This window comes from Bombus fervidus, chromosome 9, assembly GCF_041682495.2.
Source record: "Bombus fervidus isolate BK054 chromosome 9, iyBomFerv1, whole genome shotgun sequence".
NCBI lineage: Eukaryota > Metazoa > Arthropoda > Insecta > Hymenoptera > Apidae > Bombus > Bombus fervidus.
Window position 1 is genome coordinate 7,655,749 of NC_091525.1, and position 20,610 is coordinate 7,676,358.

The 20,610-nt window shown below is 38.5% G+C and overlaps 1 protein-coding gene across 3 annotated transcripts in view; it reads right to left on the reverse strand.

The window, feature by feature from the left end:
• The window catches only part of Dop1r2 (dopamine receptor 2), an 80,023-nt gene that overhangs the window by 30,743 nt on the left and 28,670 nt on the right, over positions 1–20,610 (reverse strand). For all 3 annotated transcript variants that reach the window (XR_011800567.1, XM_072009659.1, XM_072009660.1), the window contains one exon: positions 17,606–19,145. Coding sequence is in view for 2 of the 3 variants with exons in the window: in XM_072009659.1 (XP_071865760.1) it covers positions 17,606–18,804 (1,199 nt within the window). In the remaining variant the exon portion in view is untranslated. The remainder of the gene's footprint in view (positions 1–17,605; positions 19,146–20,610) is intronic.

Genomic DNA, 20,610 nt, shown 5'->3' on the forward strand with positions numbered 1-20,610 from the left:
AAGGGAAAGAACAAGGAATCGTTGTGAAGAACACCTACTTCTAGAAGCTCTAGCCGAATTGCTGCGAGGTATGTAGTTGTATTTTCTTAGCAAGGCATCCTGCAGTCCCACAGTAGTTAAACTTTTAATTGAACGCCAAAGGAAGCGTGTAATTTGGAAGCAGGCCGCCCTAGAGATCGCTCGGTCGATCAGCCAACCAGCTGCTGTCTGTACAGATACCTGGACTAGTCAAACAAAACGATATCGGTGGAATTGATTTAACTGATGTCCCTGAATATGTATTGGATTTGATCCTGCCATTAAGCGTTTCGAGGACCTTTTCATGGCGGAGAGGTGACTGCAGGGATCAACGGTACGCCCGACATTCGCGTTAAATCCGACGTGTAATTCCTGCGTGCAGCCGCTAATGGATTCGAAGTAACCGTTTGGCCTAATTATCATTGATCGCAGTCACAGCCAGTCACCGATCTCCGATCCCCGAATTCTTGCACTCGAATGGGAACTAACTATTCATGATTTTCCTATTGATCAGCCTTGGTGACCGTATGCCGCCGTTCAGTCGACGATGTTTGCCACAATTATGTAAACTGGTTAACAACGAACAATTCGGGACATGAGTCAAAGAGAGGGAAAATGGTCGCGAATAAGCGTAGACCGAGCCGCAAATACGAATCCAAGAGGTACCCGGGACTTATTTACGGGAACGAATCGACCGTGATTCGAGTATCCTCAGAGCTTTTCAGCTTCTCTATCCCGCGATTAAAAGGCTCGAACAAGTTGCTGTCCCTTTTTAAAATGGCTTGGCTTTTCATCCAGCCCCGCGACTACTTTCGAGCACGATCGATTCGTTATTAATAACCATTTGCCACTGGTAACATCGAGGCTATTCAGTTTTCGACCTCGAGAAGCCGATCCACCTTGCCCTGCACACCATGGAGAAACCTCGGAGACTATCGATTTTGCATTTACCCACCGACAAGCAGCCGTGAAGCGTGATAATCACACGTGCGATTGCTACACGTAGGATTGGCCGACGTTGCTGTTGCCCCTGTAATTGTTATTCTCTTTCTATCCCCCCTCTCTCTCTCTCTCTCTCTTTCTCTCGTCCTTCGTTTCGTAACATTGCATCGTTTGTTCCGGGGCACACGATTTACGCTTTATCGTGTCACCGACTTTAAACTATGTTAGCGATTATTCCGCATCTGTCGTCTTCGAAACGATTTCCATCGATTTTAACTGTTTCCGACTTTCTTTCGTTTTTGGGGGCACTGTCTTTTTACATGGCGATATTTTTAAATGTTTTTGTTCATCAGGTACATCATCGTTTACATAGATCGAAGTATTCAAATTTCAAATCTCTGCTCTCATCCTTATTAATCAAGACACTTGTCTTCGAATAATTTGAAACATTTTATCAACATAAATTCATTGTTTTACTTCATCGGTAATGTGTTTGCAACTCTCACGGAAATTTAAGGTGCTTTTAAATATCCTTCGATTTGATAGAAACAGCGGTTGTTATATTGTCCCTAAACCAAGTTATCTTTCTCTGAACTTTGTACTCGTATTATAATTAACATTTTTCACATCAACATTAATTAATCGTGTTTTGTATAAATTTCCCTTATAGCTTAACTCTCGTTAAGAGTTACAATACAAATACAAATTGTTATAATGTTTTTATTGTGTTTATAATTTATTTAATTGTGTTTATAATTCCTTGGATGCCATTTCTCATTAACCGTCTTGTATGACTTTATACAGCTTTATAGCTTTATACAGATGTATAGTTTAACCATCGTTCATTCTTATATATAAATTGTTGCAATAGCAGTATTTCGGTGTCGTTATTCTTGAGGGCTATCCAATTTACGCTAGTTCCGCGGCTAGTACGCCGCTCTTTCTGAATGCATACACGTTAGCGGCACGCATAGGAGAATGTATGCGTCCACTTTGTCAGGGAAGGCGTAATAAGTGGACTCGGAAGGACAAGTTACACACCTACGTATATCGCTAATTCTATTTACATAACGTCCCTTACGTAACACGAATTACTCGTGAAACGACGGCACTAATTCTCTACGCGTTTCTCGCGTGAATATGAGTCATGGCAAACTCTATGTGTGTGCCCCGAAATTAAAATTGACCCGAGTTTGCTCGCTTCGAATTCACCGTTGACTGGGGTGACGTGGAAAAATCGTACATCACGAGAACAAGTTAAATATCGCGCCCTGGTTCGGTATAGAATGAGCGTACTTGATTGAAATCTACCTTCGAGCGAGCTTGCTTGCTATCGGATGCATTATGTACGAGAACTCGTACTGGATTCGTAACGAGAGACGTGCGATCCATCAGCCACGTGTCACCGAGATTTCGCTTAACGTGTTATCGAAAAGTGAATTCTTCGATCGTAGCGTGTCATGAAAATACACTAGGGTTATTCCGTTAATTGAAAGTCCTTGACGCAGAGAAATTGCGAATATTAAGTCGTTTTAGTCTTGCGTTTCTAAAGATAATAGTAATCAGACGGTGCAATATTTGTTTTTCGTTTTCAGTCATAAAATACCTTGTTAAAAGTAATTGGAGAAACCCTAATATGAGAATGCATCACTTAGACAAATCTATTAACAGTGGAACTACCAACGACTGAAGTTTGAAAGTTTTATCAAAAAAGATATAATGTAAGGAATAAGACAAAGTTTATAATACAGTAACAAGTGTAAGCTTCGATTCACATATTTTACGAAAAACTATCTAAACCCTTAAAAATACACCGTTGTAAATTTCTACAATTTCTACGAAGAATTACGAATTGATCGTTTTGATCACTTTCGTAGTTCTAGGCTCAAGAAAAGAAAAAAGGATTAGGATAGATATTATTCATAGGGTAAAGATTTTCATTAAAAGAACAATTTAAGTAATTTACGGATACTAAAAATTGATATAAAAATAAAAGCGACACGGAAAGCGAAATTCATACGGTACTCATACATGCCCATTTTTTAAAGTGATTATGAATTGTTGATTTTATGTATCTTTGAAATTGATAAATTTCGTGTTCTCTATAGCAAAGTATTTTCTTCTCATCTGAGGGGGAACAGAACACTTTTCATCATCCACGTCAAATATTTCCTCCTTGAAAATGACCAAACTATTTTCTACACGTATGAGATGATTTAGAGTCTTTTCCGTAAACATACGATATTTGCTGTTATTATCGTAGTACTTCTTTTCTGAAGCTCATCTAGTATGTATTTCCTCATAAGTTGCTCATTTTTCCTCCGTCGCTATTTTAAACTCACAATTCAGAGATCTCATGCATTGTCAGAACTTGTTTGTAGATAATTCTGAAACATGAAGCCCGACTAATCCCGCTATGTATCTTATTGTTTTTTGTTCAAATTTTCGTTAACATGACGTTTTAATCTGTATATCTCATTATTGCCAGACATACGAATTTTTGCTTCTTTTAAAAAGCTTCTTATTCTCTCTTCGGAATTCCGTTGCGTTTCCTTTAAATTTATACTTTTGGAACATTTTCGCATATCTTTATATTTTGTCAATGTTCCATCCGTTTTACTCCGCAACAATTTCCATACGACGTGTATCCTGTTATAAACAGAGTCAAAATGACAGCATACGTGACACTCACCGTGAAAGTGTTAAAACATAACGCGAAGAATTTCTCGGTTAATCTAATCGGAGCAGAGAAAATTGAAGCAATTTAAAGAACGATCACGATAAAAAAGAAAATCGAATCCTTAAGTTGATACTTCCAAGTAAATATCTCTGACGATATGCGTACGGTGAACTCGCTCATTGCCAGTCGAGTTAGTTGCTTCTTGTTCATTGTCTGTCAAGTTAAATAGTTCCGTTTCTCTTGGATCGGGAGATTAGGAAAATCAGCTTGTATGAAATTTCGTTCAACTCTGTGTGCCCGAGACTCTGATATGTTTAATCTAATTCTAGCAGAGAGAGAAAGAGAGAGAGAGAGAGAGAGAGAACGAAGATTAAATCAGTCCCGACCTCCTCTCCGTTTTCTCCAAAAGAATTTGTTCCCGATAGCGGAGCTTGAAATTGCGAGTAGTCGAGATAAATGGATGTTAATTTGGTCCGGATTAATATTATTTATCCAATCGTGGCTCAATTTATTGGTGTCTGACACGAAAGGAGAAAACGCTCTGGGAAATCCCGGGTTTATAAAGTTGCTATTAAGTCAGCAACGCGTTTAAGACGACGAAATTTTTTATAGATCTCCGAGAATCTTCATCGAGGGCAAAGCAGCTACCGGAAGAGCTCTCTATACGGCTTCGAAGTCGCCTGGACTCATTTCACGGGAATGAATAAAAGTAATTTGCTAAAGAGCCTCGGTTCTATCCATCTGCAACCTTGGAGCCCATGGTACTCTCCCCTTCTGAGCCTATCCTGTAAAAACACCATTTATGAGTCGTCCTGTATGCGGGGTGTTTCCGCAATCATGATATTTACAGTCCGTGACCACTGAATTAAGTCCACAATTTCATTTTTCCAGCTACAATGTGTAACATACACACGTATTATGTGAGATAAATGGCAAGAAGTCCTTGGTTGTCGGCTATAAATATTGGAACACATACCGATTACGTTTATTAGAAAACTCTAACAAACTTTATTTTTCTTAATATTTGAAATTATAAGACACATACGTTGCTAATGAAATAACTGATTTAGAATAAAATAGCTAAAAAACAGCAGCAAATAGCATTCAATTTATTCGTCTATTTATTTATTTGTTTAAATATAAATAAGTGTTCTAATACTTATGGTCGGCAGTGCATGTAGCAATTACTTGATTCGTAAATTACCAAGTGCAAAAATTGGAAAATTTTAAAAGAAATTGGAAAGTAGCAGAATGATGACTTAATTGCTACCTAATTTCACGTGTACTACGCTACGTATTTCGTTAAGATACACTCGTAATTTATTTAAAACGTCAGGAACAAAAATTCATAATTGGAAACTTACATCTAGTATACTGGGCAGATATGCAACATCATTTTCTTTGAAAACGAAATTTCACACGTTAAAACGTTTTATTCTAAATGCTCGACTTATTTTTTCATGAGAATCATCCCTTGTTTTACCGCGATTAGGGAAACAGCCAGTACGTGTGTACGAGCAGAGAAACACTCGCGTAACATTCAGAAGTGCTTATCTTCGTATCTGTTTTCCAGAGAAAAGAATTCTTGAAGAATTCTGAATTCCCCTTTTTAAAGTCGAACCACAATCCCGATAGGTATCTTTTTCTTTCCCTCCCTCTTTATCTGTTCAAGAAATTATGCCCTCGCCGTGATCTCGTCCTCTACCGCCCACTGATTTCGCATCCGCCAATTGAAATTCTTCCTCGGACGTCCCCATTCACTTTGGATACGAAAAGAACGCGAACCCTTCGCACAAGAGTCGTTCGAGTTGATCGTAAAGTGCGACCTTTGATAAGGTAAATGAGAGAGATCGATAGCAGCGTGAAGCTAAACGTTCTTGTCGAGTTTATTTAATGCTAGCAAAATTAATGCAGTCGAGACAGGGCTTTAAGAAATTTGTGGTTTTGTTTAATTAACGTGGTGGAAGCGTATTTTTACTATGATTATATAATCATTGGTAATACGATTTAGTGATAAAAAAGCAGTTTGTTCCTTAGGGATTACCTTTGCACTGAGAGACGTACAGTATTGCTTGAAAGTATACAGTAGAACTTCATTTACCTGAACTTATTGTGGAAGCAGTTTATCTAATAGAAATTTATCAAGTTTCTGTATTACGTATTTTATATTTTTCATTTATGCAATAGAAGTTCAAGTGCAAATAATTAAAATAGATTATAAATCAATAATTATAATTGATTAAAAAGCATTAAACACGAACGAAGCTCAGATAAACGGATTTCTTGAAGTCTGCCTAAATTAAAACTAATAATTCAAACTAACAAAAACAGTTTGAAACTAATTTAGCCATCGAATCGTGTGGAAGTTAAACTGACCGAATATATGAGATTTGAAAAAGTTTACGCGCAGTTAAAATTAATTAATATAACGAATATAATATTAATGAATTTGATAAAACTAATTTCATAATAATTTTAACATATCAGAGGTAAATTTGTGAATAAATAATCTATATTTCATATGACATATGTTTGTTAATTCCACAAGAAGGTAAAGAAGACAGCAATTATTTCTTTTAATCGAGAGTTTTCCATTAATTCATAGCTGTCACTAAAAACACGTATTAATACAAATCGAGCGGTGTCGATATATTTATGGTCGATATTACTTTCCCCCCTTGATTAATTCTAACTCGTATGATCTCATTTACTCCATGAGAGGGCAAAGTCACACGCACCCCTACGTTTTTCATTCCTTCGAGCTATTTCGAAGCGCTACAGATAAATGAACTCAATTATTTTTCACTTCTATTCACCAACGAATTTTCATGGAGGTTCATCGACAGTTCTGATAGTTTCGATTAATTGCAAAAGTTACAAAGAAAGATCCTGCCTGATCATGTCGTCCAATCTCGGAGACACCCCATACGTCATATCGGATGAACTCATAACGAATAGACGGATTATCGCTGGTCGATGTGAAAATGTAAACTATTTAAAAGGTGATGCTCGATGAAGACGCGTCGTTACGCGCAACGACGAGTCCGTTAATTGGGCCTCTGCAAGATAACTAAGGAAAAGAGGAGAAGCTGTAGCTGCACCTTCGAGAAAAAGATAATAAGCTGCTACCCTTGTTACAGGATTCTCGGGACTTGCGTATTACGAATGCTGCAATTAAAAAAGTCCGGTATGTAGTTACCAGAGATAAACCGCTTACGACGAAGTTACCGTAATTACCAGGGAATCTCGTAAATTTTCGCCGCTCGAGTTATTTCTGCTGCTCTGATGAATTTCGTTATTCAAAATGGCGCGGTCTAGGGTAACTTTGACGCGCTTCTTACATTTGAATAATCATACAGAGGGAGAGAACGTGGTAGCCTGTTTCAGCCGCTTATTTACCAAATCGACCCAACTCCGCTCAACAAAAGATTCAATCAAGCACTCTGGCGCTAAAATTTGAAGAAGTGGAGTAATCATTTGTGTACGGTATATTTATCGAAAAGGGACACGGTAAACTATAATCGGGGCCAAAAGTAAGTAGAAGTAGGGCAAGTATGAAGTTTAATCGAACCGGTGCTAGTGTTACATACTGAAATTTTATTCATTATATATCCTTCTAGTAAGTAGATTATTTAATAAATAATTGAAATTAGTATCTACATTTGTGTGCAAATACGACATATATAATGAAACTTCGTCGATGCCTATTTTCACTATCTATCCACGTACGTCCCATCCACTTATGTATGTATATTTGTCGATTACTGTAAGAGAAGGCACAATTGTGAACCGTTTCGTTCATCTAGATATCGAAGGTACGAGATATAGGTTCTACATTATGGTAGTGTATTTATTTTCGAATGGTCTATTAAATACGCTGGGGATGTTTATCGCTTTTCAGACATAGGATATCTTGTATGTATCTAACTTTGGGAATAATTTACCTCGCGAATATACAAGCGTATTGCAACGGGGGTTGGGGCTAACTTGGCGAACTATAGGCGATGTATCAGTTTTCCTAGCACCGATGAAATCAATAACGGCTCGCCTCTTCGATAAAATTTCAAACCGGCACGCGCTTTCTTCTCCATTAAGAAGCTTTTCAAAGGAATGGCGCAAGTTGCAGAGTTCTTCGAACAGTGACGTTCTCTTCGAAACGCGCTTTAATCCTTGTCAGTGAAATATCACTGAATAGATTCCTTTGTTATTAGTTTTATTCTTCTCGCTTCCTTGTCCGTACGCAGGCCGTACAGAGGTACGTTCTTAGTCTGGTTATTCTCGGATCCTCTCATGAAATATCTTTCCGGCAGTGCTTTTGTCCCTGCGAACGCGTTATTAAAAGTTTAAACAAGTTCTTTGCACGTGGCGACGACTCGTTTTCCGTGAAATCACTGACATCCTTCATTATGTCGAGCTCTTTGATCCTATCCTCCAGGGTGGCATCGACTTATAACGTTCTGTTGCGGCGGATAAAATTAGGCTAATTGAGGCGTAACATCAGTTGGTCCACCTTATTTTCTTTTGATTGTATATTAGGTTGTCGCAAAAGTTTCTTTCGTTTTTATATGAAAATAACGGATGCACAACGTTTGTTGTTTTATATTATTTTATTGAATTATGTATGATCCATTTTGTTCTATTGCTATAAATTTTGTTCTATTACTAGAAAATGGATCATACGTAATTCAATAAAATGATATAAAACAAAAAGTGTTATGCATCCATTATTTTCTTATAAAACGAAAGAAACTTTTGGGACAATCTAATACATTTTCCTTTATTTTCATTTTTATTGTTTGTTTATTCACATCCTTTTGATTCGTTGATTTACATTTGGTTAGTTGATTTACATTTATTGGTTCGTTGGTTTACATTTATTGGTTCGTTGCTTTACATTGTTTGATTCGTTTATTTATGTGTTACATTTTTTAAATCATTTTCAATTCAATCGTAGCTTTTCATCGCTAAAGAATGTTTTAATTTTGTGACGGTATAAAAAGATCGTTATTGATCTATATGATTTCTCGTTTCAATCTCGCGTATAGAGATTTTGTTAAAATATTAAAGGTCACTTTGTTTGCTGAAATTTAATATAAAAATTCGAGTTTCTTTTAATTGGAAATGTTTTGTTATTGCTTGTTTGTGTATATTCTTCGTTTCATTTATTTATTTGTCACGGCAAACATGGCTAATTTAAATATAAAATTAATTAATCTTTTGTTTATGTATTTTTGTTTCGTTTGATCGCAGTTTTCGATTCATTAGCTTCTTTATTCGTTGGTTTTATGTTTTTTGCTAGTAAAGCAAATACAGTTAAAATACAATTTAATTATGATATTTAGACAATACACCCAACTTATTCTCGGCACTATTATTTACATTTTACTATTTGTTCATATATTTTTGATTCGTTTATTCAAAGTTTTTTGGTTCATTCGTTTACGTTTTTTGGTTGATCGATTTACGTTCTTTAATTGATCGATTTACATTTTGTTGTTGGTCGATTTACATTTTGTCGCTAATTTGTTTTACATCTTTCGATTATTTAATATTTTTCAATGTACCTATCAACATTTCCTATTTGTTACGGCCCAAAATATAATAGAATATTCAATGCGTATCAAGATGCTTTAACGTGCTCTGCTTAATTAATACGCGATTAATGCGAACTGCGCTTTGCGAGTACCGTTTCGTAGAATATCAAATGGTATTGGAGTCTGCGATAACTAGTTATTCCGACCGTTTTTGCTATATGAAATTTAACGAGAGTCAGTATTCGTGGGGAACAGTGGAAAGTTTCAGGCGAGCTAAAAAAATTTATACGGCTGCTGTCACCCTCCTTTGAACAACTTTCCGATTCGTATCTAACTCGTAAAGACATGGCTGCTTCCAAGGTATTTTCCTTTTTGCGAAATTGGAATCAGTCACTAGGATATCCATTCGTTTGAAAGCAATGGACGGAAGCAAGGAAACCGACGATCCGTAGTGAAAGTTTTCGCGTTCATTGCGTTTTACGCGAACAACGCACTGGTACAGTTATTTGAACTTTTGTTCTCAGCCCTTTGAAACGTCCACGTGAAAACGTGCTACCCGAGAAAAATCGTCGTCGCCGTCGTCGTCGTTTGTCGTTAAAGGAGAAAAAATATATAGTTACCGTGGACGTTTTGAGTCTCACGTTCTTCGTGAAAACAGAGAGAGTAGATGAAATCGTAAAAGTAATTCGCCGTGGAAAAATGATTCTGTTCCTCGAGAGAAAGAGAAAAAAAAAGAGAGAGACGGCGTTACTCCGCACGACAGCTGTATCCTTAAACCATGGTGCGAGAAAAGTAATTTAATTTTCTATTTCGGCTTTTCTTTGGCGCGATGTTCAGGTTCCGTCGTATTTTTCCTAGAACAGTGATTTACACGGTCCAGGCACGATGTATAATATGCGCAGACATGCAAAATAGATGGAAATGCAGGTGTTTTTGCTCGCGAAGGATCCTGCTGTTTCAACCGTTTGTCCCTGCCAAGTTATGAGCCGTGTTTCGTTGAATCGGCTTGTTCATCCTTGAATAACACGCACACATTGTTCATCGATATTTTTCACCCTTGTAAAGTACTCACATATCACCGTGGATTCCGTAAAAGATGCAGTGACGAGGAAAATTAGCTATCCTCGGCTCGACGGCCGCTGGATGTCGAAACCTTGACTTAATGCGGACTTGTTCGCGTGACTGAATTTATTACGCTTGCCTACAATTAGAGGCGTTATTCCGCCGGGGTACGAGCAAAGAATTCCGGCCTCTGTTGCGGAAGAGGAGGAAAGTAAGCGGAACGATGTGCCCGTGGAAGATTGCGGGGAAAGAACGAGGCATAAACTCCGTGAAATCGATACTCGCCGCATTGAAAGTTCGTATCACCTGATCCGAGGCCAGGCAATATCAATTGCATGGATGGAAATTCTCACGTAGACGCACGTGTTTACGGACGTAATTTAAGGGATGGTTGCATCGTTCGCCGTCTCATCCTAGATAAGTAGTGTTGGCCCGATAGTTTCTGCCTCGACAGTATTGCTTCGCTATCGAGGATTACCGAAACGTGTTAAACGGATGGTCGGTTTCTAAACTATGATCGACTCTTTTGCAATTTCTAATCCACGGTAGATTTCCGTGTTTCCTAAACGATCCCATTGTGTGTTTCCTTCCTGGTATCTTGTAAAGCTTTTGTTTCCCCGCAACACGCGCTCGAGAGCGTAAAAGGGAGGAAAGAGATCCTTAAGCATGTCTATTCTTCAAGTTGAAGCGTGTGCGGTTCTTTGGGCGATTTTAATAGGAGAGCTTTTTTTCAAGCTTACAAGGACACGAGTGCTGGTGCCGTACAAAGGAGCACCCGGGGAAACGTCTCGTTGCTTCGTTTGCAGTTAGTCTTGCTGCCTTTTCACGGTGCAAACTTGTTATTTCTGCGATTGTCTATCCGACGCTTGATTGTCGTTTATTGCATTTGAGTAATTTTAGAACCACGAGATTCGCGCGAGACCAAGACCAGGTTGTTCCTAAAATTCTCTCAGTAAATTGTATTAATCCCGCGGTGACCCACGAAATTTCATTTCGAATTAAATACATCTTTACGGGCTTGCCGGGACCCAGGCGTTACGAGCGACGCTTTACGTCACGTTAAATTTCTCATTGAGAGAGAAACATAATTTTCGAATGGTTAATATCACTATATTTTTAACATCGTTTTATCTTTTGTCGTTCGTTTTACTAGAGAAGAGCGCTAATTCATCTCGAAGCGGCGCGGCGCTTCGAGTGCTCTTAATTGTCTGTCAGCTGTACTCATTAATCAACAATAACAGTCAAACGTGTATCGACCCGGTGTAATTCGTTTTTAAACAAGTCATCAATTTACGCTAACAAACCTGTTCAACGCTTTCTCTCCTTTTTATTCCCTGGTGTTTTTTTGCACAATAGCCTACGAATTTAAAGGTACGAGAGGCACCATGTGCTAGATCTGCTCCATCGATATTGAAAACAACTAAAAACATTTAAAGGTTGAACATATGTTGTCGATCACAAGTATTAATTAATTAATTGATATTTAATATATTTAATTTACTGCTTTTATCTTGTATTTATTTTATTATAAATGAGTTATTTTATTTGCAATGTGTCTTGTAATGTAAAATATTAAATAACGTATAATTTGTTGCAGTTCTCCGATGAATGTAACTGGTAGGTGTATTAATATCTATAGGTGGCATTGTGTATTTGAAGTTAAAAAGTATAGAGAAACATTGACAAAAGTCTGTACAGCATCACATTTGCTTCTAATTTCCCGTAAGTAGCAGATAGATCGCAAATAAACTTGGCAAAGGATGAAAAGGAATTCTTAAACGAATCAACTCTTATTACATTCGAACTTTTGGAATTTGGCGCCAGGTTAATTTCACTGACGACCAATATTTGCATAGAACTTCTCACGCATTTCCTTTTTTCCGTTTATCTTCCCTCGTAAGGATATCTCGCGTTTTCATGATAGACGCTATCAAGTTTTTGTTTCCTCAGTTAGTGTCTCTCGATGTAACGAAAAGAATTGTGATATGCTTGACGAGCAATTAAACGAGCTTCGTGATGTCGTCTGATACCACCGGCTACGTCATCTCGTTCCACCGCCATGGAATTGATATTTCGCATAAATCACCCCTAAGACTTTACACTGCTGCTTCTGGTGGCTATAACATCTGGGTACACGATCTACGGCCAGCGTACAAGTAGGGAAATATTCCCTCGTAAATTTTACTAATTGTATCATGAAGTGGTTTATGGTTATTTTTCTTCTATTATTTACGATTTGAAGAATACATCTGTTTCATTTTGGAGCATTATGAATATACGTATAATAGAGGAATTCGAAGGTTTTATTTTAAGTAAATTTAAGTAATTGTATCATGAAGAGTTTTATTTCAATTTTCTACGACGTTTTTATTTTGAATAATACCAGTTAAAAAAAAATTTTCCACATTTATACCGAGTCTCAAAATACAATGGAAAATGTAAAAAAAAGAAAAAAACATTTTTGAAATAATTTCATTTAGAAATACATAATTATACATACAACATAATACCGAGGCAACAGAATAAAAGAAATTTGAAGAATTATGATTTACAATTAGGAAAAATCCAGAACTTATGATAATTTTTTCCATGTTTTCACAACTAATTACTACCACTTGTTTAGAAGGGGCTACGGAATTATTTAAATAAAAATGGTCTACGTGAACAACATTAAAAGTATTCTAAAAAGACTTCTTCACTACAAAACAGAGGTACTTTCATGAAATTCCGCATTTAAAAATTACTAGAATGAAAGCCAGAGATAATAGAAAATGAGGGAAAAAATATATAAAAGAGTAATGCCATTAATTATGTTCTGGTATTTTACGTTCCAAATATGGAAGGAAATTATGAAATGAGCAGAATGATAGCTTTTATCAAATATATCAATAATTTGGTAACGTACACACAGACAAGCAATTATCGTAACTTGTTTTCTCGTTGCAAGCCAGATATTTATCCTTTTTTAGGATTTCATTACTTTAGAGTTTTAATTATATATTTCTAAGTAAAAAGATGCTAAGAAATCTTTTGTCGTGCTGTTATTTCGTACAGTTTTGTCCCGATGTGCAAGTAATTTTGTTCTGTCACATAAAGCGTTTCACTTTCCTTGGATTCGCGAATATCTTATGGTTATCTATACTTTTGGCGACATAAAAAATTGTGTCATGAGTTATGTCAAAGTTAGTTTTTATTCATGAGGCATAAACACAAGAAACACTGTCTTGTATCGCTTGTCTCTTAGCGTTCCTTAATACATTTTTATGCAGGATAAAAACATGTATCGAGTGGTGTATAAAAAGATACGCAATTTTACTTAAAAGAATGTTGATGAGATTGAAAACTCATGGAAATGGCCTGAAAAAAAACGGGAATAATACTGCCCGTCACTCCGGATCGGTTAACTTTATCCTGGCACAACTCCTGCATCGGTAAAGCTGACGAATATTAAGAAATTCACAAACCTGAAGAAATTCACCCTGTATATTCGCTTCTGTCCCTCGGAAACTTACTCGTGCATCTCATCGAAGATAAATTCTTTGTTTTATACCGGATGACACTTGGATCGTGACTTTGCGTCTCTTCCTATTCGCCACTTCCGTCTTGGCGGTTCTCCTCTGATATAAATCTTTTTTACTACCTTCATTCTGAATAGATATTCACGATGGTTTGTACGGAATAGCAAGCAGTTCGAGTCATACAAGAAAGGGGTTGATTCCGGAAGTTTGTTCAGTGAAACGAAAATTATGTCTCCGTAAGGGAAATGTCAGGATGACAGTGGACGGACTCGTTCGCATGTCGATGAACCGGCTAACAGTGAATACGCGTTATGCACCTGGAATACACTCGCAAGAACGTAGAGAACAAGCAGACCGCGGCGATAACAGTGTGACCCCATTTAGATATAATGGCGGACCTCGTAAGTTAGACCGGTAAACACAGTGCTATATTTTCGTTATTACGCGCCACCAGGAGCACGAACCACGGTAAATCGTGATTGATTTGTCAGTGGATACCAGAAGTTCTGCACCAGCCTTCTAAATCGTCGATTGCACCGTCGGCTAATGGCCGACAAAGTATCGTTATCGCTTCGTATTTTACAATAAATCGGCCAAATATGCATTGAGGTTGTTGCCCACCCGCCAATACAACGTATGAACATCATCAGACAAATATTGGCACATTCATAACTACCTATCCATTCAACAGAAGAGCGAAACAATGACGTTCAGTAGTGTATCAATGTTATTTGCTGACCACTTGAATATTAAAAGGCTAAATTCTGTATATTATTTAATGGCGAACAAAAGAAAGTTTATAAAATAAGAAGTATAAAGAGATACCGTAATTTTATGAAACAGAGTTATACTTAACAAGAGTAACGAATAAATGTAATATACATATAAGGTAAAATAGGGACGATCAATATTTACGCTACCAATATTGTAAAAAGTTTTTAGTACAAATGTTACTAAAATTTATAGCGCATCGATGTTAAAGTTTCTTTTATCCATATGTATATCCGCAACTATACGTGTAGATAATTAAACTTTTAGCTACAGGCGAATATTTCAATTTCCCGAACAAAGAGGCGATCCGCTTTCATTCGTTATTTTGATTCTATCAACCTGTTCTTTCTTCCATCTACGTCTTAGCACGTGTAATTTATTCATGAATATGATAAAATATGCAAAGATAACGTCTTTTGAGGTTCTAATGCGAAAGGAACTTAACTTGATTAAGAAATATCGGTTTCTAATGCTCAGATATCGCGAAAAATAGATGTGCTATGATTTTAATTCATGACACATAAAAACTCCGTTAATATTTTCGACAAATTCTACTGATTTTTCATTGTTTATATTTTATTACTGTCGCGTCACCAACAATAAATCTCGTCGTCAATTTATGGATAGCATGTAAATAGAATGCGACCGTAGCTTGATTGGTAAATCATTTATGCCGTTGCCGAGACGGTATAAAGAAGGTTTCTCAGAATGTTCGAAGCAGAGAATTGTTAACTCGAACTATTTAGCGGCGAACTGGGTTTCGAGGATCTCTAATCAAATGTTGCTTACGTATATTCATTGCTATTCAAAAAATGGTTGAAAAAGTTTTTGAATTGTAAAATGTATCTTGTTGTATTGTACGTACAATAATTTCATTAAATGAAATATGTGGTGATATTACTCGTCTTGGGATATAGTTCATATATAGAGTTAATTTTAGATATTCAGGAATTTCATTGATTAGCTTCATAAACTGAAAAATATAGAAATTTATATTTATTTATTTCGTCAACTTCTTATGATAAACGAACTTCTGGAAGTAAATCATTTGTTTTTAAGAAATCGGATGTTAATCATCTATTTATATGATTAATAAATTAATGAAATTAATAAATTAATAAAAGAGTGGAGTTCGTTAGTTTGATTTGTGAGAGACTTGTATATGTCGCTCATGCATTTTAGTGTTACATATACAGCGGTCTTTACCTCGATCATCACTCTACAAGCATCGAAAGTAATTCCCTTAACTTTTACACGTGCAAAGTTGAAAATTAGCTAGAAAATTATTCGACAACTCGGATAGAGAAGAAAATCACGCCATACGCACGAGAATAGCGTTTTTTCGCGAAAATAGCAAAAAGAAGCAAGAAGAAGCTCGAGATTGAGACAAATACAGGCCCGTACGCTCCATCGAGTTAATGTTCTTTCCGCGCCACCCTTTGCTACTTTTCTTCTAGCTCCGTTTCCAGTTGCTTTCATCTCACCTTTTTCACCCCTCTGTTTCACTTATACTCTCCGTTTTTCCCGTCACGCAGGTATCACCGTTATTTATTCTCCGAACGTTGTCATCATTTTTCACCGACTATATTATACCAGTGCGTTACCTACCCTTGCTATTCGTTCGTATTTTCGAGCAGAACGACTTTTTGAAAAATCAGTTGGAGGATGTCTCGTTTCCGCGCTCGAAACCGGAAAGAGATTGATGGGACCGAATTGCGGGGGATAGATCGATCTCACGATACTCTGGTGTATGTTTAGTTACCCGGGGGGTGAGGGGGATGAAAAGCGAACATTCCGCTTTAACGATACGCCGCCTGTAAGTAGGATTTAATTAAAGGGACAACGGCAGCCGTTAGAATGGTGTAGATTCTTTCGTGTTCACGCGATTCATTCCTGTCAGAGTTTCCGCGTTCCATTTTAAACCCCTGCTCCACCTCGCGAACGCGTGCGGCAACGCGTAATTAAATCGCGTTATTTGCATACCTTCCGTTTTCTCCTGAAACTTTGTCGCCAATTATTCAGCGTATTCATTTGCGAACTCAGGAACGACTGATATAGCGGGAGTTACGCTCGGTGATTTGTCACCGTGCAGTTTAGATGCATTCAAACAAAATGTACATTTTCCCGTTCGCTAACAACTCTGTTGGTGGGATTGGCCCACGTGCCATTTTCACCCGGTTAGAAAAATAGAAAAGTATTTGCTGTTCGATCGTACAGAAACAGCGTTATCGAGAATCGATTTGTCAACGCCAATGGTCGAATTGAATCGACTGTATTATATTTGGAATAATTTTTAAAAGGATTTATACCTTCGCACGAAAATTTGTATGTTACGGCTGTTTCGGTAAAATTGATTATCGATACGGGCTCGTGTTCAACTCATGTCGTTCTAAGGTTGCTGTATTTTACCGAGATGAATTTAATAGGACCCAAGTGGCCTCCGTTCCGACAATTATTAGCCACCGGACGGTTCCAACTCCCTCGCGTGCGTCTAGGATATTTTTCCGACTAAACCGTCACTTTCTGAGAAATATTTCATCTTTATTTTATTTTTTATTTTTTTTAGGTTTTCCGATTCCCTCGCAATCTATATTTAAGCAGACTTCTGTTCGTAAAGCCCGAATTTTGGAAATATAGTACACATCGCGTAATTTACTTAAAAGAGATAGGACACGACCATTCTTCCTCTCAGTACCGGATTTCAAGTAAACATGCTATCTGCGTGTCAACTCGAGTTGAAGAACACGACTTGTTGGCGCGTTGGCCAAACGAAATGCATTTACGTCCTATTTGCGCCTTAGCGGTTCGTCTCTCTTTACTCATTAATTTACCGTCGCGATCCGTAACTGTCTGGCGTAGTTACAAGCCCATTAATGTTGGTTGTGGCATCGAGATGCGTTTACCGATGTCCCGCCAACCAATTAACAGTGGGATACCACTTTACTGATAAGTAAACTTACTCTATTTCGAAGTCAGAGCTTCCAAAATCAGAATCGAGAATTCCTCATATTTCTACAGAAATGAGATTTCATGCAAGATCTTCAGTGGATAGAACAAATCTTAGACAACAAGAAGCTTACCTTCGAAAGTCTCTGCTCCAGCAGGCGTATATCACCGGATTCATACCACTGTTGATCCAACCCAACCATGTGACCGCGGCAAATACGATTTTCTCTTGCCATATACACTGCGAGCAAAAGCCTGACCAAAGATTCACAACGAAGAATGGCAGCCAACAGATGATGAAGACACCCATTACGATGCCCAAAGTCTTGGCTGCCTTTTTCTCCTTGGCGAACTTTGCCAGCTTGCGCGACAAAGAGAAATTGTTTCCCCGATGCTGCTTATTGATCCTTGCTGAGGGCACTCTGGTTAAACAGTTGTTGTGCATGGTTGTCAGAGGCTCTTCGAGATCCTGAAGATCTTCGGGCGTGCTCGAAGCGGTGCGAAACAGGTGCTTGGCGTCGGTATTTGTCCCGCCTCCTCGATGTATCCTCAGAGTGAGCTCCAATTCACCTGAGGCCATTATAACTTGTTTGGTGCCGAGCTTGAGGCTCTTGGTCTGGAACACGGCAGCCCGGTAGATCTTGTAATAGGTGAACACCATCACAAATAGGGGTAAGTAGAAACTGATGGTCGACGAGAAGATCAGATAACCCAGGTGCTCGGTGAACGGACACTTGTCCTCTGGCACTTCCTCCGTACGAACAGCCCTCCACCACGCGATGGCTGGAAAGGAGATCGCGCTCGAGCAGATCCACACGATGGCTATCAGGATGGCGGCACGTTTCCTGCTCATTTTGCTCGGATAGGTGAACGGGTCGGTGATCGCCCAGTAACGATCCCAGCTGATAACGCAGAGATTTAAGATCGACGCGGTCGAGAAGAGGACGTCCAGCGAACGCCAGACGTCGCACCAGTCCGTGGTGAACAGCCAACGGTTCTCCAGTACCTCGTAAATCGCGCTGAACGGCATCACCACTAGTCCGACCAAACAGTCCGCAAACGCCAATGACGTGACGAAATAATTGGTCGCCGTGTGGAGATACCTCTCCCTCACCACCGCCAGAATAACCAGCGTGTTACCGAACACGGTGGCGACCGAGAACAGGAACAGGAGTATCGCTAGACCGGCCCTATCGGTGGCAAGGTTCCAAAGATCTTCGTAGGTACGGTTCTGGGGCGGAAAACTCGCGTTGTAAAAACTTCGATTCAATTGATTACTCGATACGTTTGCCTCTTCTTCCAATCCGAGCAGGTAGACCGCGCTTTCGTTCATTTTTCGTGGCACGCGCAGCCAGCTTCGCGCGCTCTTTCAATCAGAGACCCGGTCCTATCAGGTCGTCGATCCGTCGACGCCGCGTTTCCTCCTCCCGATTTTCGTCTTATCTCTCATTTTTTAAATCTAACAAGAGATCCGTTGATGTATACACGGATTTTTACGATGTCTATCCTCCTTCAACTGTCTTCTTCGCGAGTTTCTTTGCGTTGATTATCTGTGTTTCCTTAATTCGTTTCAGGAATACGATTGTAGTTGTTGGGATTCGAACGACTGCGACGTGGAAGGTTTCGTCGCTTCGACTAGACGGCTTTAACGAGTCGTCGCATCTTTCAGAGGATCTGAAACAGGCGAAGGAAGATTGGTAAGAAAGCTCGTGGTTGGTTAGTATGTAAGAGACTGAAGACATAAAGCTGCGTTTCTCCGGTATCATCGGAAAGCTGTCGGTTTTTATTGCAATTGCGTCGCGAAGCAAATGCTCCAGCATTTCCCTTCGCTTTTACGTATATCTTACGATTTTCTCGCTAGTTGAATCAAAGAAAATTCTGCAGCATTGATATTATATATCGTATGAGTAGTACGAGTATATGCGATTGCTCATTAGAGAAGTTAATATCGAAATCGTGTGTGGAGAAAGCACGGATATGTGTGTGCAGAAAGCAGGTTAAGTATGGTAATTAACCAATGCTTTATTGAATATTATGATGATAATTAATGGCAAATACAGGGATTATACGATTTTACGATTATTGTACAACTTTAACGACTCAAGAGACTTAATGAGGCTCAATGAGAGTGTTTAAGCTATTAATTGATATAAACTGCATCGAGAAAAATAACTGTTGAGATACAAGTTTCAGAACATGTTGCACAATTCTTATCAAGGAGAATGTATATCGGAGCAACCAAGCTTCCAATTGACATAGATATTCTACATATAAATTATGAAATTCTTGTTATAACAAGAATACTGAAGTCAGCAGCAACAATATTGAAAATATTTCCGTAACGCGTTGTATATGTAAAACGAAAGCGAAAGTAATTCGTCGTACGATTAATTAATAATAATAACTCTCTTTGTGTCAACTAGCGAAGGGAAAAATCATCTTATGTTTCGACTTTTATTTTGCCAATTCCTATTTCCTTCAGGCTCGAAATACAGAAGTGCGGTCTGCGTAATTGTCGATCATTTTGCGGCGATGTTCACAAGAACGTTTCGTTGCTACGAACGATTTAACAATTTTTCGCCGACGTGCAGTATCCCGGCTCTATATTTAGTTAGGGGAAAAGTGTCATAAAAAGGCATGCGAGAGAGAGAGAAAGAGGGAGAGAGCAGGTGGCGAACAGAGAGGTTTGTGATTTCGTGGCCAGACCGGAGGCTGGAAACAGGGCCGAGCTTTCATCCGTGACCTGGGAGAATGTTTACCGCTACTTGATCAAAGGGGTTTCGATCGTCCAACGATCGACGCTGGGATGTAGCGTGGCCTCCGGTCCGGAGCCTCGGATTTTGTCTCGTTCACACCCTTCCTACGTCATCGTAGCCGTCGAATCCGTAGTCGTAACACGTGTCAGGGCCGATAAACCTTGCAACGTCGTCGCGTATCGAACACCGGCCGAGCTCTGCCCGTTTACACCGAAAACGAACCGACCTCGTTTATTCTTGACTTTCAACGTTCCCAAATGTCACTTTGTCAAATTAGTCGCTTAATTTTCGAAACCCTTGAATTTTCACGTACAGGGTGATACAAGAGTAAACGAATGTTAACATTTTGATAGCCGAGAAAGATCTTAAAAAAGACCACGAAA